This window comes from Carya illinoinensis, chromosome 3 (genome assembly GCF_018687715.1).
Source record: "Carya illinoinensis cultivar Pawnee chromosome 3, C.illinoinensisPawnee_v1, whole genome shotgun sequence".
NCBI lineage: Eukaryota > Viridiplantae > Streptophyta > Magnoliopsida > Fagales > Juglandaceae > Carya > Carya illinoinensis.
Genome location: NC_056754.1, coordinates 38,074,300 through 38,100,280, shown reverse-complemented (window position 1 = coordinate 38,100,280; position 25,981 = coordinate 38,074,300). Strand labels below are relative to the sequence as shown.

General features: G+C 37.8%; 1 protein-coding gene across 1 annotated transcript; it reads left to right on the top strand.

Moving 5' to 3' along the window:
• Positions 1-11,241: 11,241 nt before the first annotated feature.
• On the top strand, positions 11,242-12,258 carry LOC122304184 (heavy metal-associated isoprenylated plant protein 16-like). Its single transcript, XM_043116290.1, has 3 exons — positions 11,242-11,438; positions 11,645-11,753; positions 11,882-12,258. Exons 1-3 carry the CDS (start codon positions 11,433-11,435, stop codon positions 12,190-12,192), a joined length of 426 nt encoding a protein of 141 aa, XP_042972224.1. The 5' UTR covers positions 11,242-11,432; the 3' UTR covers positions 12,193-12,258.
• Positions 12,259-25,981: the final 13,723 nt, after the last annotated feature.

Here is a 25,981-nt window from a genome sequence, read left to right as displayed (position 1 = left end):
TCAAGTCTTGTTCTTCCAGAATCATAGGATTGGGCTCCGTAAGAGTTAAAGGTTCACTCTGATTATGAGAATTCAAAAGATTACCTTCTTCTTCCATAGGCGCACAAACCCCCCCATCACTAATCACGATAACTCCTTCTGAACTATTTCCTTGAGCAAGGGTTGATGAAACATCAATACCTGGATCCTTAGATAATTTCCCTTCCAGTTCAACAACCTTCATCTCGGAATTCTTCTCCGCATTGTTACCTATCTGAGCCACATTCGACGTTGCAGTACCATTAATTATTCCACCGTTGATGATTCTCCATTCTTTCAAAACCACACTTTATCACCATTTACCATTTTTCCCACTCGATAGGTTTTAGAATTATGCCCTTGCATCTTGCACTTGTAGCAATTTGCAGTAAGCATCTCATACATGATCTCTTGCTTTCGACTAGATGCTAACCCAAGGGCACCAATCCAAAAATAAGGGATAGGCTCCTTTGTTGCATCCATCTCCAAACATACTCATGCACCATCCGTCCAAGTTGCACAACAGGTAGGATTACCCCAACAAATAAAATGTTCAATGGGGGCCGTAAGGATATGTAAAAAGGACTCCCGGTAAAAGTTGGGTGGCAAACCTGGCAAAGAAATCCAGATTGTGATGCTTGAAGGTTCTTGATCCTCATTGAAATCTGGTGTCCAATGGAAGGCATGATAAAGCACTCAATTCACTTCACAAGATTCACGCGACAAAGCTTTCATGAAATCAACTTCAAAAGACAACTGAACGAAGACATTTCGAGGATGCTTCATTGAAGAAACCACTGAAGTAGCAGCCAATCCCTAGCGTCTATGAATAAACACACAAATGGCACCCAAAGAAGGTCTTTGCATAAGGAACTTCAACACAATTGAGAATCAAAAGGGCTCCATAGATCGACTGATCTCATCCTTAGAGAATTGGAAAAATAACTTGCCATCCATGAACTTTGGTGCTTGAGGTGCAACTATTATTTCAAGGATAGGTTGAGGCATTGTAACAACAAGATCAGCAAAGGACTACCAACCCATGTTGCCATCTGTGACTACCATGCAGCCTTACATAAAGAAAATCAAAATTGGCTAAGAAGGGAACCCTAGCAGAGCATCGCGTAAGGAAACCCTAGCAAAGTGTATGCAACACACCTTAGCACCTTTGTAAGTATTTTCTCACAATGATTCCTTCATGAAAGTTATTCACTTTTGAGTCTAGTTTCGGTAGGTACCTTGTTTGTTTGATTTCATGATCATTTGATTAGTCAAAAGTTATTTTAACCATTTTAAAGGTCAATTTGAGTGATAATCTGGATAGTCTGTTGTAGCTTGGAGTTTTTGACCAAGCAAATGGAAAAATCTTGGTCCAAACTTATTATGGAGTGTTGTAAACATGTTTATATGAATGTTTGTTGGAGATTCATTGCATGATTAAAGCGTTTCATGTAATAGTTTCTTAGATCTAAAAGATCAGAAACTGGAAGAGGAAAAACAGTTTTTGTTTTATGAAAGTTTTGATCTTTTGTGGTCTATTCTTACTTTAATGGCTTTGATAAATTTATTTGATTATACTAAGCCTTTTATCTACATGTTAGGATGTTAGTTTGAATATTTTTGTTGTTATTTTCAAAGATATGAATTTTTATACAATAGAATACTTGGTTAGGCCAAAAGTTTGATGTTTTCAACTAGATCCATGGTTTGGTTTATTTTTAGCTATGTGATTTTATATTTAATGCTTGGATATACTTTAGCACACATTTTAAAACCATATGACGTTTTGGTTTGAAGATCTCATCATGGTATGCCTCTGATCAAGTGTTTGATCAAAACAAGTTGAGAAAAAATTTAGTGTTCTAATAAGTATTGGAGCTAAGTAATTCGAGTGACATTTTGTGATTTTTTGTGACTTTTATATGTTGATTCAAAGCATGTTAGTTCTTCAGAATGTCATGAATATTTTAGAAGAAATATTTATATTGTTTGAGTTCTTGGAAATGTTTTGACATAGGTAAAACCTTGAGATTCAAGAGTTTGTATTTTAGTTAAAAATTTTCAATCTTTTTACTAAAAAGTTATGTTTATGAGAAGTATATTTTTGTTGGATGTTTTAAGCATGGTTTTAAGCTTAAGATAGAAGGATCTTTGTTGCAAAATTTTAGTTTGATCATGAGTTTTGAAGTTGGATGAAATTGCAACAAAAATCAAGAGATATGACCTTTGAAAGTTTCAGCCCTATGATGTTTTTCATAGTTGTATTTAGTTTTAATTTTTTCTAAATTGATATTTGAGCTCAAGACAAAATTTACATAAGGAATGTAAATTTTGGTACTTTTGGAGTTAGAATTTGAAATCCTTAAATCAGGGGTAAATAGTCATTTTTCCATATGTAGAGGGCAAAATTGTAATTTTATTCTAAGTTAGCATTTTTCATGTTTCTAATTATTAGTGATAAAGTTTCTAACTTTTAAAATCTCTACTTACATTTTCTTATATTTCGTGCTTAATCTCCATAACGCAATGATCACTATAAGTTAGCTCTTAACTTATTATCATATTACTGTATATGTGTGATGGGTAAGGGAACTGTTGTTTATATATGTATGTTATCATATATTCCATGTCATACCATGTTACTACGTGTTTATCTATTGCACAATTTATTCTGTCACGTTTTACTATCTGTTACAAGTATGTCATGTTAAGTAATGCTACATGTTACACGTATGTCATATCATGTAATATTTTATATTATATGTTATGCCATATTACGAAATATTTTATGTTACATGTTATGCCATGTTATGAAATGTTGTTTGTTATATATTATGTCATGCTATAAAATATTTTCTGTCTCCTAGTACGTCATGTCTTTCGTCACATGTTCATGTCATATTATATTATGTCAGGGCTTTTGTTATTTCATTTCATGTCACATTTTGTCACAAATATAATTTGTGTATCTCGAGAATAGCCTTTTAAGCCATGTCAAGTTCGTTTATGTGAATCATGACCTAAGTGTTAGGATGAGGTAATATTCTAGTGGAACTCCTTTGTTTACATTGGAGTGTCTAAACTAGTGTGAAATTTCCTGGGTTGACAAGATAAAGATCAATGAGTTGTGAATGAGACCTAATTAATTGGTCACCGTAGTGTAGCAGACACTAAAGCCAATGTTGCCACCCACGTTTCAAGTTTATGTTAAACGTACTCGTCCAGGTGCAGATACCTGACATGGGATACATACAATATGTGTGTCCATAGTAGGTGTAGATACCTGTGAATTAGCGTGTATGTTAATACACTCACAGCCAGTGCAAATATATATGTTGTAATGCAATAATCGGTAGAGACACACAGCTCAAGAGGATACATGTAGCACCCATATGGGAACTTTTATTTATCAAGCTTATTGAACAATATTTCAAGTTTATGTATTTCACTTTCATGCTATGTTCAAGCTCACATTCATGTTATGTTTCAAGTTCACGTTCACTCATGTTTCAAGTTCACGCTCTGTTCATGTTTCAGTTCAAGTTCATGTTATTCAGATCAAGTTCATGTCATATCAAGTTTCAAGTTTAGTTCACATTTTAGTTCACTCATGTCTACATGTTACACGTCAAGTTATTTTATACTTTCTTGTGACTTTGATTATGCATTCATGCCTTTCTATTGACTTGTCCGTTTTGCACTTGAACTTTATAACCCATGGGGTCCCAATGACATTCAGCCCTAGCAGTAGGTTTACCAAATCCCATGTCTGATTAGTCTTCATAAACTCTATGTCATTATTTAGTGCTCTCACCCACTCATCTTTAATAGAAGATGAGAGAGTCAATTGAATATTCTTAGGCTCATCGTCATCTTGTGGAACCACCATGAAATTTTTTCTCTTAATTTCAAATTGACGACGGGAAAAGATTTTCATGTGAGCTTCTATGTGGTAGAGGTTGTTGTGAATGGCCAACCAATGGTGTGTTACCACTTGGAGCCAAGTCACCCCCACTGTTATTGGGAGGTTGAGAAATTCCCTCGTTCTTAGCTAGGATTCTTGAAGTGACTTTCTCTTGATCCACAACTTCTTGGAGCAAACTTCTATCAACCTCACCTCTAATTGAAAATTCATCCGATGAAATTTACATCTTATGACTTAATTTAAAAAATGTTCCATCAGGTTGTTTACTGATCAATACATTTCCCTTAGAGTGGTTAGGATACCTTATAAAGATACATTTCTTCCTTCTATGGCCTAATTTTCCATATTTACGAGAAGCCCACTGAACCCCATGGCCACAAGTTACTCAATTTGGAGTTTTCACCAATCCAAAGTTTATACGTAGTGGAAGGTACATATTTGAAAGACACTCAATTAAGGATGTAGACTACAATCAAAAGTGCATCCTCCCAATATGATATTGGTAGGCTTGCTTGCAATATCATCGACCTAACCATCTCAAGTAGTGTACGATTTTTCCTTTCTACCATTCCAATTTGTTGTGGCATATACAACATTGTCAACTGCTTTATTATTATTATTATTATTATTATTATTATTATTATTGTTATTATTATTATTTTATCATAGAGCCTTTTGAACTGCTCACATAAATATTCACACCCACGGATAGTTCTCAAAGGTTTTATACTCTTATCTAATTGATTCTCAACCAAGCTTATGTATTGTGTGAAGCAATTCAATGTTTCAAACTTGTTGGAGATCAAATAGACATGACTATATCACGAACAATCATCTATAAATGTGATCAAATTGATAGTCTCGTGTCTTTCCCTCATACTTAATGGGTCACAAATATCTGAGTGGACTAATTGCAACTAAAAAAATTCCTTCCTTGCTTTTCCAAACAATTTTCTCTTTACTTTTTCCATCAAACAATGGTCACACGTTGGTAATGTGAATTAATGAGATTGCCTCTAAGGCATTCTCTGGCTAACCCAATCATCCTTTCTTGCCTAATATGGCCAAGCCTAGCATATTATTTAATGAATCTAAATTATCAGATGCAGTGAGAAAAATAATGGATTGATTCATATTTGAATAATCCAAATCTGTTATCATAAATTGTCTAAACAAAAAGCACAACTATAAAATATATTAAAAAATAGAAACACCATAATTCTCAAATAAAATATGGAAACCAAGTCTAACTAAAGTAACTATGGAAAATAAGTGTCATCGTATTTCAGGAGTATATAACACACTGTGAACTAATAGAGTACGATTGCCTCACAAGTCTAGCTTGTATGTACGAACTCCTAACACCTTTACGCTAGTTCTATTCCCCACCTTGATATCACGATTCCACTTGACAATACTCTATAAATTTGACTCCGTCTCCCACTATGTGCTCGGTCGCTCCTATATCAACATGTGGGCAATGTGACTTTAGTGAGATTGCCTATTAGGCATTCTTTTGCTAACCTAGTCATCATCATTTCTTACACAATATAGCCAAATCTAGCATGTCATTTATATGAATCTAAATTATCAGATGTAGTGATTAAACCAATGGATTAATTCACATTTGAATATTTCAAATCCATTATCATAAAACTATTTGAAAGAAAAGTACAATCATACAATATAATTGCCCCAAAAAATAGAAACATCATTGTTTTCAAATAAAATATGAAAACCAAGTCTAGCTAAGTAACTATAGAAAGTAAGTTTCGTCCTATTTCAAGAACGAATAACACATCGTGTACTAATAGAGTGTGACTACCTTGCAAGTCTATCTTGTAGGTACCAACTCCCAGAATCTCCACACTAGCTCCATTCCCCACTTTGACATTAGGATTCCTAATTGGAATACGATGACACTCCACAACTACAACTCTATCTCGTGCTCTGTGCTTTGTCGCTCCTAAACCAACATGTGGACAATGTGACTTTAGTGAGATTGCCTATTAAGCCTTCTCTAACTAACATAGTCATCATTTCTTGCCCAATTTGGCCAAGTCTAACACGTCATTTATATTAATCTAAATTATCAGATGTAGTGAGTAAAATAGTGTATTAATTCATATTTGAATAATCCAAATCTATTATTATAAAACTATTTGAAAGAAAAGCATAACCATAAAAAGATTGGCCATAAAAATAGAAACGCCATTGTTTTCAAATAAAATATGTAAACCAAGTCCAACTAAAGTAACTAATAAAAATAAGTTTCGTTGGATTTCAGAAGTTTATAACACATCATTGGGTAATAGAGTTCGATTGTCTCACAAGTCTAGCTTGTAGGACATACCAACTTCCAACACATCCATGCTAGCTCCATTCCCCATCTTGATATTACAACCCCTAATTGGAATTCAAAGATACGCCACAAGTCTAGCTCTATCTTGAGTTATGTGCTTGATTGCTCCTGAATCAACAGTCTACATGGGATTGGAGTGAGCAACCATAACATGACTTGTTACATAAATAGAAATAGAATAGTTAGATTGTATCTTCTTCAAACCAATGCAGTTATAAGCAAAGTAGCCTTACTTTCTACAGTTGAAGTAGTCTATCTTAGACTTGTTCTTCCCACACTTGCCTTTCTTGTTGCTTTTAAAAAAATTCCGACTCCTTTTGCACAAATCTAGTAGCTACTCAATCTTGGTGTTCTTGCTAGCCTAAGTGCCTTGCGTGAGTCAGATTCAACCACATAGGATAAATGTTTTGGCTTGGTAGCCTTTAGGCACGTAGCCTCAAGTTCTAAGTGAAGCGACACATCATCAAAGATTTTGATGTTCTCATTATGCATCAAATTCTAGCTCATTGTTTCCCAATAGTTGGATAGCGAGCATATCAACGACTGAACTTGTTAATCAATGGTCATGTTGTTTTCGACCACCTTGAGTTTGTGGGTCATAGATGGCATTGTTTTAAGATGTTGCTTTTTTGTGTGTTCAATGCGCATCTTGTAGAAAGCAAACCTCACTATCAACCCGCGCAACGTCGTGGTAGAAATTCCCCCTGAACTTCACTTTTAGTACTTGTCACATATTTTGAGCAATGTTGTACTCCTCAAACTCACCGATAAGGTTGTTAAGCATGCTGCTTAACAGAGCGAAGTGCCCACATCGATCCTTCTTGAGCCAATTCTCAAAAGCCTTGTTATCCTTTCAGTGTTGTTTTGAGTTACCTTTCTCAGGCACAATCAGGGAGTGAGTTAAGATCTCCATAACCTCTTGCGCATTTAAGACATATTAGATCTTGAGATACTAAATGTCATAGTTCTCCCCATTCAATTTCTCCTCTTTGTTCAACTCCGCAACAATATTCTTAGATAACATTTCACTACAAAAAAGGCACAAATAAGATATTACAGACACACACACCTTAAAAAAATATGTTGCATCAATCTGAGCTATAGGTAAAAATAATTTAGACATGTCATAAGAATAAAAATTCGCTAGGGTTCCTAATCATCTCTTCCACCGAAGTGTGTAATTATTAACTTTTAACTTAATTTTTGTGCAAACTTAATTAAATTGTATGGAAGATTAAAATCCAATTTAATTTCAACTATACTCCAATTATTTATCCCTTCCCAAAACACATGAATTCGTAGGCCAAAATAAATAAATAGTCTAAAAAACTTGGTGACAAAATAATTTCATACGTCACATGTTATCAGTAAAATAATTTACATGAAATTTCATATCAAATAATTAATCTCATGGAATACATAGATAAAATAGTAACATATGAGAATAAAAATTATGCAAAGAAAATGATAATCGAATTTTTTCTACACAATTAATAACAACTAAAATAAAAAGAACTGCCCACCTATCAACAAGGAAGGCAACAACCCAATGGTGTACTATCATGCTTGCCTCTAGGTTCTGGATTCCAAACCCATGTATGACACTTCTTTTATCTTTTTTGTTTTAAAAACAATTAGACTTGACTAGACATGGGTCCAACTCTAGGCAATTGGTCTTGAGGGTTGGGCCACAAAAAAAGGGCCCAAAACTAAGGTAAAGGGCCTCTTGGTTTGGGCCAAAAATATAAGCCCAGATATTTTTTTAATAGAAATAGGAATGAGCCTATTTTAATAAAACAAATAAGTCCATGACCCGTTTTGAAAATATATGCTAAGAAGTCATCTTCTTCCTCGATTTGGGTTGGCAACCAAAACCAAAATGAAAGTAGCAGCGCTAGGGAATGCTGCCACAATCGTGAGTTGTGCCATCTCAATGTTGCGCCAGATTAAAGGAACACCTATTGTGTGTGCTACACCTGGTGCGTGCAACACTATGGTGTGCGTTGCACCTGGTGTGCACAACACCATGGTGTGCTCTGCACTCAATGATGCAGTCTTAGCCACACCCTGTAGTGCACCACGATTGCTTTGTGAGGCTCTATGTGTTCCTAAGTTTTTTTAAGCAAAAGAAACAAAGGGAGGGTTACCCATAAAGATATCTATCCATGGTGCATGAGATAAATATAAGCAAGGCTAAATCTTGCTCATCCATGATACCAATGTCAGATCTCACAAAACAAATCCACAATGAAATAAAAAATACCTTAGGGTCAATTTTTGTAGTTGTTCCATGAGTGAATCCAGTGTACAAGTCTCCAATCGATCCAAGTTTGTCTTAACCGGATATTTGAGTGTGCTATGTAGCTAAGGTAGAGAGACTCAAACTACTCACAACTTAGATGCCTTTTGAAGAGAGAATACTGTTTTGGAGAGATAAAAGCTTTGTAACCTAGTCCAAAGCACTGGAGGAGAACTCACGATTCAAGTCCCTTGAGAAAGGGATTATATTTGGAAAGTATTCCCTCAAAGACTAGGCATAAGTTCCTGATCATAATGATCATAATGCCAGGCGTTATATGCCTTGGATCCAAATGGGAGGGGGTCTATTTCTTAATATATATATATATATATATGTTGGGTTTGTGAAGCCTAGTTTTGTTGGTGTGTAAACCTGGTTTGAGGACCTCACCCAACAATAATGCATTATGATTTTTTGATAGATTTTCAATGCGGCTTCATGGGGTCCCCTAGGGAAAATTGTTGGCACTATTTGCAATCAGAAAAAACACCTGGTAAAAGGTTCACTCGATACTCACTCGATAGGTCACTCAAGCGAAGGTTGGATAGAGAGCTCGCTCAATGCGCACTTAAAAAGCTAGTACTTGAGCAAATAACGCTAGATAAATGAAAATCAGGATTTTTGTTGTGAGACACCATAAATACGTACTTAATGAGCATTCTAAGTATTCTAAATAGTGAAATTTTGCCCCAAAGTGTTTCTTGTGATTCTCTAGCATAAAAAAATCCTTTGCAACTCTGTGGACATAAGCACGTTGTCGAATCACATTAATTTTATATCGTGTGATTGTTTGCTAGTGTTTGCATTAATTATTTTATTTGTCATCGTTAGTTTCACAACAATATATATTATATATATAATATAGTTTGCTTCATTTTTGTTAGATTTTTAAACTATCATATAATTTGTTGATTATAAAATAAGTTATGAGTCAGTTTTAAGAATTGATCATAACTCTTCTAATAATGTTCCCTATTGTCGTACGTACGTCGACCGTCGATATTCCTAACTTTTAGGGGTATATATATTTATATGAAGGTAAGATTTTATGGAAAACTTCCGAGACGTTTGAGAAAGCTTTTAAAGATGGGTTTTAGGCATCTTTATCTACAAGGAAGGAGCGTCGCCGATATTTCACAATGGTCCTTGCTCTTGCATTTACTCTATGGAGTGAGTCTTCCTTAGCATAATAGAAACATATACCAAATTTCAGACCAGGGATCCCCGTGAAGCTCATGTCTTTTTTCTTCCCTTTGGTGTCGTCATGATGATCATACAGCTCCTCTTTGATCCAATTATTCTCGACAAAGCCATGCTGGAATAGAAGCCTTCGAGCCGATCTTGATTTCATGCTTTCCCCCATAATTTGCATGATATACTTCTCTGATGGTCAATATATACTAGTCTTGCGAGCTTAATTTCCTTGTTCATGACATGAAGTAAGGCCTCATTTAGATACACAGTTTAGATAAAATGAAATATATAGAACACCGTAAATATAATATGTGGTGATTAATACTTTGTAAATATAATAGTATTAATTAGTACTGTACTATACTACTACATCTATCTACGTGGATCTTAGCACATATCCTTGAAAAAAAAAAAACTAGAAAATAAAAAAAGAGTACATGCACATGCATGCATTCCGTGGTGACTGGGGAATTTTGTCCAAGTCAAGACGCGTTTTCCATGAAAGACTTCCGATCGATATATATATATATATATACACACACATATATTGCCCCACAGAGCAAGCACAGACCCCTTAAAAGATGGTAGATTTTTTCTTCAGGAAAAGGACCCCTCAATATAATTTGCTTTATTAGCAGTCTCTTTTTTGAAAATAGTATTCAAGCCGGAAGACAAATATCATTCCAAACCCAAATAGCAATATATATTTTATATATATCTAAATATATAATAATCTATACTGCCATGATAAATAAAAGTCACTTTTCACAATATATTACATAATTATATTTTAAAATAAAATATATTTTTATTAAATACTTTATAAAAAAATAACATTATTTTATAAAAATATTCTCAGTTTAAAACATATATCGTGAAATATATTGTGAAGTGTGTTCTGTACAAATCTTTGCTTGAATATTCCTACCTAACTACCATGTTAATGATTTACAATAGGGGCCGGCCCGAGTCGTTGAATCAACGCGTCAGCCACGGCGGACTGTACGTGTGTGAACTTGTGCTACTCTAGCGAAGACGCATTGAATTTGCATAGACTTTTCCCACCAACCACAAAAAGTCTAGTCTTCCCCGGCCAGTGACTGAAAAAAATAAACTACTTAATTAGTATACGTACAGTAGGCTGTTCATGTCTATCCCTTTCAACATACATTCCCATTTATTATTTTTTTCCTGGCTATTCGGCCATGCTTTTAATTCGTGTATAATTCATCTTTATCCGTCAAAATAAAGTCACTTTATATATCAAAGTTGATCACTTTATATTAAAGTGATGAAGTCATATTCTGCGTTGGCGCAAGGATGATGATGACCTAGTCTTCTCCGCGTAGACTCGAGTTGAATCAGCGTAGAAAACGCAAAAACATTCAGGCAAAGAGTACTGTTTGATCGGTCAAGCCTCCTAAGAGGCCTATAAATAGCAGCCGTATCTCAAATGGCCGAGTACCCCCCAAACAACCAAACTACGAGTAATCTCTCCCCTCGATCGCTAGCTAGCTACGCACCTTCAATAATTTTAAGTACTCTTATCACCTTTAGTTCTCACCCTTAAGACGTGAGGCTTTTGGTCCAGGACTCAACAGTCATCATCGATCTTATCCAGGAAACCAATTACAATGAAGGTATGTTTATATAGAAATTGCATGCTAGCTAGCCAGCCTAGGGACTCGCTGTGAGAAAACACACACACACATACACATATGTATATATATATATATGTGTGTGTATAGAATTCGATCAAGTAGACCAATTCAGTGTATATATATAAATCCACCAAATTCAGAACGAAGATAGTTTTTGCAAATTTAAAATTGCTTTGGTTTTGCAGCAAACGGTGGTGATGAAGGTGTCCATGGATGGCCACAAGTCCATCTTCGGTGAGCTGGATGGACAAAAGGCCCGCTCCAAAGCCTTGAAGATTGCAGTTGGCCTTTCAGGTAATAATAATTACCACCATGTGCATTCAGTATTTTACTACTGTTATTATCATTAATAATATATAATACTGAAAACCTTTAATAATTTTTTAATTGGTGGTTGGTATATGTATATGACATTCGATCAGGGGTGGTATCAGCATCTTTAAAAGGAGAGGACAGGGACCAAATAGAGGTCAAAGGGGATGGGATTGATACCGTGAAACTAGCAAGGTTACTCCGGAAGAACGTTGGACCTGCAGATATAATTACGGTGGCAGAGGACGGGGAGAAGAAAGAAGACGGAGAAAAGAAAAACGAGCCGACGGTACTACACTACAATATGGTTTGGCCTTACGGGGCGGGTGACGTCCCATCCTACTATTCCAACCCTGGCTACCCACTGTATGCGGTCAGGAGTACTTACCAGGAACCCTACCCAGCTTGCTCCATCATGTAACTGTGCTAATAACTATCAACATGGACTAAAGTATCGGTTTCCTAATATCATTATGGCAGTTTGAAATTCTGGGTGATGGATCCGTAAAACAGTTTGAAATTCTGGACGATGGATCCGTAAGTTTTACGGATTGGTTATCAAAAATTAAAAATCTCATCTTATTTTATCATTATAATTATTTTAAATTTTTATATAAAATATAATAAATAAATTAACTTTTTTAAATCTTAATACAAAATTAATATTAAAAAATTATATTATAATAATATTTTATTCATTACTATTTAAAACATCTTATATCATATCGTCTAATCTCATATGTGTAACTAAACAGGACTTAAACTTATCACGTGTATTATCTGAAAATTCCAGGTTATACCCGGCTAATAACATACGTAGAGGCGATGAATAGGTATTCTACGTTAATTTTAAAGCCATTTAGAAAATTCAACAGAGTGATTGCACCAAACAACATTCAACATGAGAAATCAAAAGTAATAAAATTCAAAGAACACTACTGATCATTTCTTTAAATCTAAGTTGTGAGTACTACATGATCAGTGACCTATTCCCTTTTTGCATCACAACAGATAGCTCTTGAATTCTGGCTACTTATATAACATTGATTATCCATGAATGAATTCTTCAAATCCTTATTAATGCACACTCAAATGAATTTGTGCACAAAGAGAGAAACTTTAGGCTTGAAAACAAAAAATAATCTCAAATTAATGGGTTCTTTCTCTTTACGTGCAAACAAACTGGATTTTTAAACAATAATGATCAATGAATTGGGAAATTATCCATAATCATGAACTTTATAAATGTGGGGCTCAAATTAGGTTTAAATCAAAACTCAAATTCTTTTTTAAATTGAGTTCAGCCATGTTTGCCCGAGCTAGTCTTTTCCCAGAAATGACTTTCTAACCTTGGCTTGAGTAATTTCTATGATTTTTGTTTCCGATTTCGCTCTAGCCAAGGTTTGGACTGATGTGTTGTGGAATATATGCAATTCTCACTTGAGCAGTTGAGCTTGTATTTGTGTGTGTAAAAATGCTTGGGGTCCCGAGAGTGTGGCATGGGTCTACAGGTACTTTTTTTTTTTTTTTTTCCCCTTATGTTTAAGTAGGTGTTTTTTAATGATGTTAGGAATTTTTTTTTAAAAAATATTTAAGGATATAAAAAAAAATGTATGAAAAAAAGGCATTTAGCCTTTGGGAGAATTTGTCGGGCTACACCCTCCAAGTACAACTCTTTGTGTGTGACGACTTACGAATTATTTTCATAAAAACTCGCTTAAGATCACTCACAGGTGTGTAGCAAACTCCATATTTTTGTAACTATTATGGTTCCAATTGTCGATTAGACTCAACCTTATTTTATTAATACTCAATTGACCAAGTTTTTCACATTGAATTTTGTCAATAGCCAGTGGGCCGCCCAGTTGTAACGCGGGCCTTGGCCTTTGCATGTTGCGCTAACAACCCCATTAGCCTATAGGCCTTTTTTAAAAAGGTTTTTGGGTTGTGGATTTTTTTTTTTTTTTTTTTGGGGGAGGTTAAACATGGGCCGGATCTAGAAAATTTGAAAAAAAAAAAAATAGACCCACTCATTTTAAAAACAGTCAGTGCGTGCAGTGCAATGAGTGGCATAGCATCTGGGGAGTGCACACGACGTCATCATAATGGCAACATCACGGGTAGTGCTGCACTCCAATGGTGCTGATGGTACCATGGCAGAAAACCTCTTCCCTCATTTCTCAGCCCGCACTGCCTCTTATGGCAAGGCTACAACTTTTTGTGCATCGTGGTGCAGCACTCAACGTTGATTTAGGCCATGATAGAATGCTTCGTAACCACTAGCAGTTCAAGTTGCTCTGCATCCTACCGGTGATCCTCAATCATGTTGATTAGAGAAGATGAAATGGTTAAAAAACATATATACAATAAACTGTGTATCAAAAATCAAATCGAGAACAACCGACTTTGGCGATGATACCAATGTTAGAAAAACTAAATTAGAGTACAGTTAAAGTGTTTACCTTGAGTGGCAAATTGTGCACTGGGTGTAGTTATTCCACAGACTTTTTCACGAGTGTTGTTTGTCCGAAATCATCCTTGTCGACGATGGAGTTTACCACGTGATAAGATCAGAGTAACACTCACGTACTCCATAGCCTAAATGCCTGGACTAGAGAGCAATTCTTGAAAGAGAAGTATTTATTCTATGCTTAACATGGAAATGAAGGGCTAATTATATGGCTCCATGAACCTACAGCTACACATTTAAGCCCAGCCATAAGTGGCCATTATGCCACTTTTATTGGCCAAGGCATAATCCCTAACATTCTGTCAGGCGTTACATGCCTTGGCATGTAAAAGGGGAGGGATGTCCACTATGGCTACCCCATTTTTATTACATCTCCCACTCACATATAGTGGGCAAGACCGCAGGTTTGCTTCTCTCATAATATTCTTAATATTATTCATTTTGGTAGATAGGTTGTGCAACCACCGAGCACACTTATAAAATAAAATTAAAAAAGAAAAAGAAAAAAAAGCAGTATACCAAACCTCTATGGGAGAAAACAACCTGAAAGAGAGTCTTGTTATGAAACTGTTAACTGACAGATACAATATATATTATTTTATTCTTATATCAAATGACATCGTTTAACTTAAGTGAGTTAAAATGTGTCATTTTATAACTATGGTTTAGAAAAAAATAATTGACTTCATTTGGCTTAATAGACTAAACAACATCATTTTGGATTAGGGCTTCATATCCCCTCTTTCCCTTTTCTTTTTATCTCTCACTCTGTCTCTAAGTCTCTCTGTCTCCGAGTCTCTCTCCTCTCTCATGCTGCTCTCGCTCTGGTAGTCTCTCTCTCTTTCTCTCTCTCTCTCTCTCTCTCTCTCTCTCTCTCTCTCTCATGCCGTTATCCTTCCACCGGCATTCGTTTGGACCAACCATCCAATTTCTCTCTCTCTCTCATCTCATAGACTTTGCAATGCACACAACCCATCTCTCTTTCTCTCTCTCTCATCTCTCCATGCTCTCTCACTCTATTCTCTCCTTTGCTCGGTCTGTTTCCATCAGTGATCACATATCCCCAACATCTTGCCTGGAATCGATTTCCGATCACCCCAACAATCAATTTCACATAACTGGTAATATAACTATGTAGGAGGCTCGTTTTTCATTGATATTTGATGCTTAATCAATGATTTTTCAATTATTTGATGTTTAAATTGTTTATATGTGTATATACATGTATTTCAAAATTTTTGAAGAAAATGTTTGAGACTATGAATAATAATTCGAGAGCTATTTCCTACTATGAGTGAGCTACATATTTAGTTTGTATTTGTTTTTGCATGAAAAAATTTAAAAATTATAATATATTTAATTAAATATGTTGTAATTGTGTTGTGATGTTGTTTTGATGTAAATTGTGGAAAGCTCAGTGAACTAAAATCTATATTTTAGAGTCTTAGGCTACGTTTGGGTAATGAGAATCTCAGATAATTTGTAAATAGCAGTAAAAAAGTAATAATAAAATATTGAAAAGTAGTAAAAAGTAGTGAAATGTTGGTAAAAAATAGGTAAAAGTAATGATAAAATATTGAATAGTAGTGGAGTGATCTCACTACCCAAACACAGCCTTAGACTTTTGATGCTTGCTATGTGTCAAACTAGTTAATGTACAAATTTAAAAATTAGATATTTTTCCTTGAATATGTTGTGATTTTGTTGTGAAGTTGTTTTTATATAAATTATGGAAAGATGATTGAACTAAAATCTAGGTTTTAGAATCTTAGACTTGTGATGTTTGCCGTGTTGCAAACTAGCTTATGTGTAATTACAGTATGTGGTTTTTTGTTTTGTTTTGTCTTTTGCATTTTATACTATTTTCCATGATACCAATGTTAGATCTCACAAAAAATATCCACAACGAAAGGAAAATTACCTTAAGGTCGGTTTTTGTAGTTGTTTCATGAGTGAACCCAATGTACAAGTCTCCAATCGATCCAGGTTTGTCTTATCCGAATATTTGAGTGTGCTATGTAGATAAGTTAGAGACACACACAAACCTCTCACAACTTAGATGCCTTCTGAAGAGAGAATAATGTTTGGAGAGACAAAACTTTGTAGCCTAGTCCAAAGCAATGGAGCAAAACTCACAATTCAAGTCCCTTGAGAAAGGGATTATATTTGAAAAGTATTCTCTCAAAGACTAGATGTAAGTTCCTGATCATAATGCTAGGCATTATATATGCTTGGGAACCAAATGGTGTAAGGAAAAATAGCCTGTGTTTGTGCATGGCTCATGTTTTACTTATATAAAGATTTACATAGGAGTAACGTAAAATTACAGCTATAGAGAAGCAAAGAAAACTGCATTGAAGCAAAGAAAGGAAAGTTATATAACTGTAAAATAGAGAATATATAGAGCCTATAACCAAGCTATTTACATCAATGCAAGAATAAGGCATTGCCAAAAATAACAGAGAGATCTCTGCAGCTTTTTGTGAAGACAAATACAAGGAGCAGATTTAGGTGGTATGTCTCTTCATTCTCCCTCAAGCTCAAGGTGGAATTGGTCCGATATAGAGCTTGCTACGATTGGGTGTAAATTTAGGACTGCACAAAGACCTGGTGAAGATGTCAACCGCCTAGTCCTGTCCAGAAATATGCGCAAGCTTGATAACTCTACGAGCAACTTGTTCAACGACAAGGTGAACGTCAATCTTGATATGCTTTGTTCTATGATGGAAGAACGGGTTTTTAGCAATATTCAGAGCACTCTTATTATCACAATGAAGAGTGGGGTGCAGAATGAAGTAGTCAAGACTTTGAAATAAATTCATAAATCGGTTGTGGCAGAAGCGAGGGCTTGATATTTGGCTTAAGTAGAGGACCTCGAGACCGTAGCTTGTTTCTTTGCACCCCAAGATAACAAATTTTCATGCATACAAATGGCAAACCCAGTGAGAGAAGAAAGTGGACTCTTGACAAAGCAAAGACCAAGATTTAGAGGTGCCCTTTAAGTACCTAAAAATGCATTTCACAGCAACTAGATGTTGCGCACATGGAGCTTGCATAAACTGACATACAAATTGTATTGCATAAAGTTGGATCTGTGAGTAGAGGACCATCAAATGCAGAGAGTTGAGTGCCAGATGCTAGGGGAGTGGAAACTAGCTTTGCTCCATGAAGACCGAATTTCTGGAGAAGAGACAAAAGGTAGCGGGCCTAACTGAGAGTTAAGGTAGTGTTGTTGCGCACAACCTGTAAACCAAGACAGTAATGCAAAGCTCTTGAGTCCTTCATGTGAAATACGTGTGACATATGAGATAGAAAATAATTGATAGAAGAAACTGAAAAACTAGTGATAACGATGTCTTCCACATAAATTAAGAGAAGCAATATATCCAGACCATGACGAAGAAGAAATAGAGAATTATCATATGGACACCTTTGAAAACCCATTTGTTGACTATAAGAACTAAACTTCATGTACCATGCTCGGGGTACTTGCTTGAAACCATAGAGGACCTTGTGAAGGCGACAAACTTAATCAAGATGTATAGGATCCTTAAAGTCAGGTGGTTGAGTGAGAAAAACATTTTCTTGTAAATCATTGTGTAAAAAGGCGTCACTTACATCAAGTTGCTTCAATTGTGACGCCCCCAAATCCCACGTACATACACGGGGGAATCGAGACGTCGGGATGATGACAACACGGGTCACCACCCTATCGCCAAGTGCCAAGTGTGTGTACATGCAACAAGTGTGCAGGAGAAAACACGCAGCGGATAAACAAAGTCATATAACTAAGTACCAGAATTTTTCTTTGTTTAATATAAACCCGTTCAAAACATACATAATAAAATATTACAAGCCACAAATATAGTTTCAACACCAAACTACAAAGCATAAACTCTAAATCAATACTTCGGCGGAGCCGCCTCCTTGCGCTCAGCCTCCTCCTTCTTCTCGATCTCTGCATCAAAATTTACGGTACCAAAATGGTGCCACAGGTAAGTAAGATCCAAATGCCACTAGGTAAAAACAAATTAAACTCAAACAATATGCATGAAAGAATGCAAATGCACATGTCCCATAAAAACCACATTTTTCCACGCACGCCAAAATTCCCTTTTGGCCCAAAACATAACCTTTATCACATGTCCTTGCCATTATCCCAGATAATGGCCCAAATCAAGTAACCACCATTTTCTCTGAAAATGGATCACAAAGCCTCAATCATAACTTCGTCATTTTCCCAGAAAATGGCCTGCATCCAAAACCAAAAACCCGATCCAATATTGCATGCACCATGATCTCCCGTAGAGATCATCTGCACACTCTGGCTTCTGTGCCATACCGCAGGTAACGACTACGCGTGTGACACCTAAATGAGCGATGTCCAGTACTCACGCCCAACGCGTACTTGGACCAGGCCATCCTCTAGTCCCCGCCACTCTAGAGACCATGGAGTCGACACGACAATGTTACCGTATCGTGCGATCCGGTCATCTCCCAGCGACAACCCAGGGGATGTCACTCAGTATTATCCACTCCCGAGTGACCAGAAAAGCTTTACCGAGATAATACCCCATCCCGGCTTGGGGTCGTGATACACACGCACCTGAAAATCCATTTACGCAAATAAAACATGATTTTCTCAATTTAAATAAAACATCCAACCAAACACGAAAACATCAAAACCAAACAACTCCATCCTCAATCCATCCGACCCCTAAACTCCTCGGACTCAGTCCGGAATCAACCAACCAGTCAAATAAATAATTGCAAGAGAAATAATATATTTAAATCTAAAATAGAGTTTGAAAAATACTTACAGCGCTACAAGGTATTTTTTGAAGGATCACGACGTTACAAACGATGGAGAAAAAGCAACGTAACAGTATATTTTATACTGTGGCCGTGGGTAGTAAATTACCCACTTTCGAACGGGGACAAACCAAGACTTGAAATTGATAGGGAATGGCCTAAAGATGTTTATGAAGCTAAAGGAAGTGAGTTTTGGCCGTGGGTGGCGGTGGAAATGGCGGTGGAAGTGCAAAAAGGGGTAGATCGGAGTTGAGCTCGTGGGAGCTACTCCGGCAACGGATCGGGGCCGGAAATGGGTGGGTTAGGACGGCAAGAGGTAGGGGATGAAGTGGTGAAAAGATGGTGGCTGGAGGTGGAGCGACAGCGCCGAAAAAGGACTAAAGTCGTGTGGCTTAGATGGGTTGTAGGGGGTTAAAGGCGGCTCGGATGGGGCTGGTTTTTGGTGGGGTGTTCACCGGCCGGAGGGGAGTTGACCGGTGGGGGCTGTGTCGGCCACGTCGGCCGGCGGCGGTGGGTCTTGGTGGCTCAACTGGACAATGACGGGAAGAGAGGGAGAGATTTCGTGCGCGCGCGGGGAGAGAAGGAAAAAGAAGAAGAAGAAAAGAGAGAAAGAAGAAAAGAAGAAAAGGAAAAAGAAAAAGGAAAAAGGGAAAAAGAAAAGATAGAGAAAGAAAATGAGGTCCAATCCTCACTTTCGGAGTCCAAAAACAGATCCGACGAAAACGATTTTAAAAACCATAAAACTACTAAAATAAATTAAACACCACATCAAAGTAAAATAAAACCAATTAAAATATAATAATTTAAAATAAAAGAACTAATATATTAATTAAATTAAAAACAACTCCTTCAGTGAAAATACACGTAAAAAGGGGATGTCACATCCTCCCTCCCTTAAAAAGAAATTTCGTCCTCGAAATTTGCAAAATCAAACACCAACTTGAAACTAGCCACATGATTCTACTGAGACAAAGTTTAAGAAACGTACCGTCATTTACTCAAACAAGTAGGGGTACTGCTCCCTCATGTCTGCTACTCTCTCCCAAGAGAAATCTTGAGCTAACGGATCTCCCTATGCCACCTTTACCAAAGGTATCATCTTAGATCTCAACTATTGCTCTTTCCAATCCATGATCTGTGAATGAACAACCTCATAAGTAAGGTCCGGTTGCAACTGAATATGCTCTAGGTCGACAAAGCGCGGCTCTTGTTGTCCAAAACTCTTCTTCAAGGATGATACATGGAAGACATCGTGAATATCCCCAAAATATTCTGGTAAGGCAATTCTATAAGCGACGGACCCTACCTTCTCCAAAATCTAAAAAGGGCCAACATATCTCGGATCCAGCTTTCTAATTTTACCAAAACGCTTAACTCCTTTCATGGGAGAGACTTTGAGATAAACCCAATCACCTTCTTTAAAAGATAATTCTCTCCTCCTTGTATCTGCGTAGCGTTTTCGATGACTCTGAGCTGCCGCCATTTTATCCCTGATAATCCGAACTTGGCTTTGCATGTCTTGAATTATTTCGGGTCCAATTATTTTACTCTCCCCGACTTCATCCCAACACAAAGGCGATCTGCACTTTCTCCCATGAAGAGCTTCATAAGGAGCCATCTGGATGGACGCATGGAAGCTATTATTATAAGCAAATTCTATGAGCGGCAAGTGATTCTCCCAACTCCCTTGAAATTCCATAACACATGTTCACAACATATCTTCAAGGGTCTGAATAGTGCGCTCTGATTGGTCGTCCATCTGAGGGTGATATGCAGTACTAAACTTCAACTTAGTACCCAATGCTGCCTACAAACTTTTCCAAAACTGAGATGTGAACCTTGGGTCCCGATCCGACACAATACTCTTCGGTATGCCGTGCAACCACACTATCTCCTTTACGTACAAGCGGGTCAACTTACCCAAGGAATCAGTGTTATTAACAGGCAAGAAATGAGCACTCTTCGTTAACCGGTCAACAATCACCTAAACCGAGTTCTTCCCACTAGGAGTCCTCAGTAAGCCCACTACGAAATCCATCGTGATGTCGTCCCACTTCCACTCAGGAATAGGGAGGGGTTGGAGCATACCAGCGGGTCTTTAATGTTCAGCCTTGACTTGACGGCATGTGTGGCATCTCTTGATATACAAGGCAATATCCTTCTTCATCCCTTCCCACCAATAATTTTTCTTCAAGTCCCGGTACATCTTCGTACTGCTAGGATGAACTGAATAAGGGGCCGCATGAGCTTCTGCCATAATCGGCTCCTTGAATTCTGAATCTTTGGGGACCACTCTACAATTTCGGAACCGAAAAATTCCATCCTTATCCATACTATAGTGCAACGGCCCTCTAGATTTTCTGACTCTTTTTCTAATATCCAAAAGCTCCAGATCCTTCCTTTGAAGAGTCTTCAATTCCTCAAAATCAGCTACTCGAATATCAAGAATTGAAGATAATATTTTCTCTTGCTGTGAACTTTCAATAAGGAGTCTTCTCATCCCGCAAAGTAAAGAATCCAATTCTGACGATTCGGCTTCATCTTCCAAGTATGACTTTTGGCTCAAAGCATCCACAACTATATTTGCCTTCCCCGGATGATACTTGATCTTGCACTAGTAGTCACTGATTAGCTCTAGCCATCGCCTCTGCCTCATGTTCAGATTCTTCTGGGAAAACAAGTGCTTCAAGCTCTTATGATTGGTGTATACTTCGCAAACTTCCCCATACAAAAAGTGCTGCTAGATCTTAAGAGCAAACACAATTGCAGCCAATTCTAAATCATGCGTCAGATAAATCTTCTCATGATCCTTTAACTGACGAGATGCATAAGCAACAACCCGTCCCTCCTGCATAAGGACACATCCCAATCCAAATTTAGACGCATCGCTGAAAACTACGAATGGCTTGTGCGATTCTGAAAGTGCCAACATTGGTGTAGTTGTCAACCTATTCTTCAATTCTTAGAAGCTTCTCTCACACTTATCTGACCAAATAAATTCCGCACTCTTTCTAGTCAAAGCAGTGAGAGGCCCGGATAAGTGAGAAAATCCCTCCACAAATCTTCAGTAAGATCCGGCAAGTCCCAAGAAACTCTGAATCTCACGCACGGTCGTCGGACGCTGCCATGACAAAATGGCTTCCACCTTACTAGGATCAACAGCCACCCTGTCTCAGGAAATCACATGTCTAAGAAATCTGACTTCCTCCAACCAAAATTCACATTTGCTGAGCTTGGCATACAACTGATGTTCTCTCAATTTCCCAAGAACTAGACGAAGATGATAAACATGTTCTTCCAAATCTCGGGAATAAATTAAAATATCATCAATGAAGACTACCACAAAGGAATCCAAATAAGGTCTAAATACCCGATTCATTAAATCCATAAAAACTGCAGGGGCATTGGCTAACCCAAAAGGCATCACCTTAAATTCATAATGCCCATATCTCGATCTGAAAGCAGTTTTGGATACATCCTTATCCCTTATCCTCAACTGGTAGTATCCTGATCTCAAATCAATCTTCAAGAACACAGCTGCTCCTTGAAGCTGATCAAACAAATCGTCGATCCGTGGGAGAGGATATTTATTCTTGATGGTCACCTTATTTAATTCCCGATAATCAATGCACATTCTGAGGGTACCATCTTTCTTTTTAACAAATAGCACTGGTGCACCCCATGGCGAAGTACTTGGCTAAATAAACCTCTTATCAACCAAATCTTGCAACTGAATCTTCAACTCTTTTAATTCAGCCGGTGTCATACGATAAGGAGTTTTATGTACAGGAGCCACTCCAGGTTCCAAGTCAAAAACAAACTCCATTTCACAAACAGGGGGTAGCCCAGGCAAGTCATCCACAAACACGTCGAGAAATTCTTCCACAACGGGGATATTTACCAAAGACTTCTTCTCAGACGGCGTAGACACCATTTGGACTAATAAGGCATCTGGTCTACATGCAATCTCTCTTCTCGCTTGAATAGCCGATATAACTACCGGCTTTTCTTTTAGCTTACTCCCCGCAAATTCCAAATAATCACCATCTGGGAGCTGGAAGCTAATTACCCGACTTCTGCAATTAATACTCGCAGAATATCGATATAGCCAATCCATCCCAAGGATGATATCAAATCCCAGCAGCTTAAACACAACCAAATCTGCATCCAGAAACCTTCCACCAAAATTCAAAGGGTAACCCAAACTTTCGAATACCACACCACTTCACCATTTGGTAGAGCCACTACCAATGACTTTGGCAAAGGTCCCGTAACCAGATTACATATCCGAGCGAAAGTGGAAGATACAAACGACTGAGAAGCACCCGAATCAGACAAAGTGCAAGCATAGAATTCATATAAAGAGACTCTCCCTGAACCAATCACATTAACCAATGAAATCCAAATATAAAGAAGAAACCAAATCACCCAAAAATCAAATCCAAAATTAAATTAAATTAGATCCATACCTGTAATTACTCCAGCATCATGGGTCGTTGGCGCCACATCTTCAACATTTCCGAGTGTAACAGCATAAACTCGGGCTTGCAATGTTTGCCTCTAATTTGTTCTTCCACCACGTCTACCTCCACGACTTCCTTGAACTGGCCTAGGACACGAGCAAAGTGTCCCTGCTGGCCACAATTATAGCATCGAGCCCCACCCAAAGGGCACTCACCCACATAGGCTCTATTACAAATTCTGCAAACTGGCACTCGTCCTCCCATACGTACACCCGATGCCGCTTGTGGTTGACTCCCGGTCCGCTAAACAAATTTCTGAGGAGAACCAGAGCTACTTCCTTCGCAAGTAAAACTCCGTCTCTTTTGTCCTGGAGGGGAGCCCATACTCAAATTATTCTCTCGCTCCGCTAGAGTGGCTAAGTCCACTAAATCCTGGAAAGTGGAAATCCAGTGGCAACCATCATTCTGCGTATATCAGGACACAGACCCTCCTGGAAACGCTCGGCCTGCATTTCCTTCGTGGCGATGAGGTGGGGAGCAAATCACCCAAGCTCTATAAATCTTCGGGCGTACTGTTCCACGGTCATACTCCCTTGGACCAAGCTTGTGAACTCTCTTATTTTTAGCTGCCTCACAGAAGCGGGAAAGAATCGATCATTAAATTCTTTCTTAAAGCGCTACCAGGACACAGCGGCGAAATACCCCAATTCTGACTCCAGCATTACTCTTTTTGTATCCCACCACTCAGAAGCAGTGCCTTGCAACAGATAGCTGGCATAAAGTACTTGTTGCACCTCAGTGCAACCACATACTTCAAAAGTTTTTTCTAAGTCTCTAACCCACTTCCCAGCCCGAAGTGGATCATCTTCTCCCGTGAATGGTGGAGAGTTCTATGCGCTAGAAAGCACTCATAGGTGCATCCAGCTTGCACCACTCCACATGGCCCTCCTTGTTGTAGCCAAGGTCCTCCTTGTTGTGGCCTAAAATTTTGCTGCATGAACTCAGTCATTTGCCTTATCGCTTGGGCTATAGCATCATCTCTCGGCATATCGTCCCAAGGCTCTTGAGTAGACGTTCCTCTCCTCACCATTTTTTCTGCCACAACACAACCTTTGACCCCCTTTAAGAAAAACGAATAAAACCAACAACATAAAACCAAAACAGAAACCGAAACCACATAACAAGAAAATAAAAAGAAACTAGCATGCAATAACATAACTAAATAAATAAATACAAGCAAACTAGCTCAAATAAGTTCAAATCAAATAGCAAACTTTACTTAAAATAAATTTCAAATCACAACTTTAAAAACTTTCTGGTACTATACCTACGGGACATGTGGTTTTACTTAGAGCCAAACGACTCTGATACCACCTGTGATGCCCCCAAATCCCATGTACATATACGGGGAAATTGAGATGTCGGGATGATGATAACACGGGTCACCACCCTATCGTTAAGTGCCAAGTGTGTGTACATGCAACAAGTGTGCAGGAGAAAACACGCAGCGGATAAATAAAGTCATATAACTAAGTACCAGAATTTTTCTTTGTTTAATACAAACCTGTTCAAAACATACATAATAAAATATTACAAGCCACAAATATAGTTTCAACACCAAACTACAAAGCATAAACTCCAAATCAATACTCCGGCAGAGCCGCCTCCTCGGGCTCAGCCTCCTCCTCCTCCTCCTCGATCTCTGCATCAAAATCTACGGTACCAAAATGGTGCCGCAGGTAAGTAAGATCCAAACGCCACTAGATAAAAATATATTAAACTCAAACAATATGCATGAAAGAATGCAAATGTACATGTCCCATAAAAACCACATTTTTCCACGCACGCCAAAATCCCCTTTTGGCCCAAAACATAACCTTTATCACATGTCCTTGCCATTATCCCAGATAATGGCCCAAATCAAGTGACCACCATTTTTCCTGAAAATGGATCACAAAACCTCAATCATAACCTCGCCATTTTTCCAGAAAATGGCCCGCATCCAAAACCAAAAACCCGATCCAATATTGCATGCACCATGATCTCCCCTAGGGATCATCCGCACACTTTGGCTCCTGTGCCACACCGCAGGTAACGACTACGCGTATGACACCTAAACGAGCGATGCCCAGTACTCATGCCCAATGCGTACCTGGACCAGGCCATCCTCTAGTCCCTGCCACTCTAGGGACCACGAAGTCTACACGACAGCGTTACCGTATCGTGGAATCCGGTCGTCGCCCAGCGACAACTCAGGGGATGTCACTCAGTATTATGCACTCCCGAGTGACCAGAGGAGCTCCATCGAGATAATACCCCATCTCGGCTTGGGGTAGTGATACATACGCACCCGAAAATCCATTTACACAAATAAAACAGGATTTTCTCAATTTAAATAAAATGCACATGAATGCATCATGCAATGCACGCCTCAAGATACAAACATCCAACCAAACACAAAAACA

Excerpts from the sequence above, each read along its gene's own strand:
- LOC122304184 (XM_043116290.1), top strand. Across the intron at positions 11,754-11,881 it reads GATTGCAGTTGGCCTTTCAG|GGGTGGTATCAGCATCTTTA; the intron begins GTAATAATAATT and ends ACATTCGATCAG.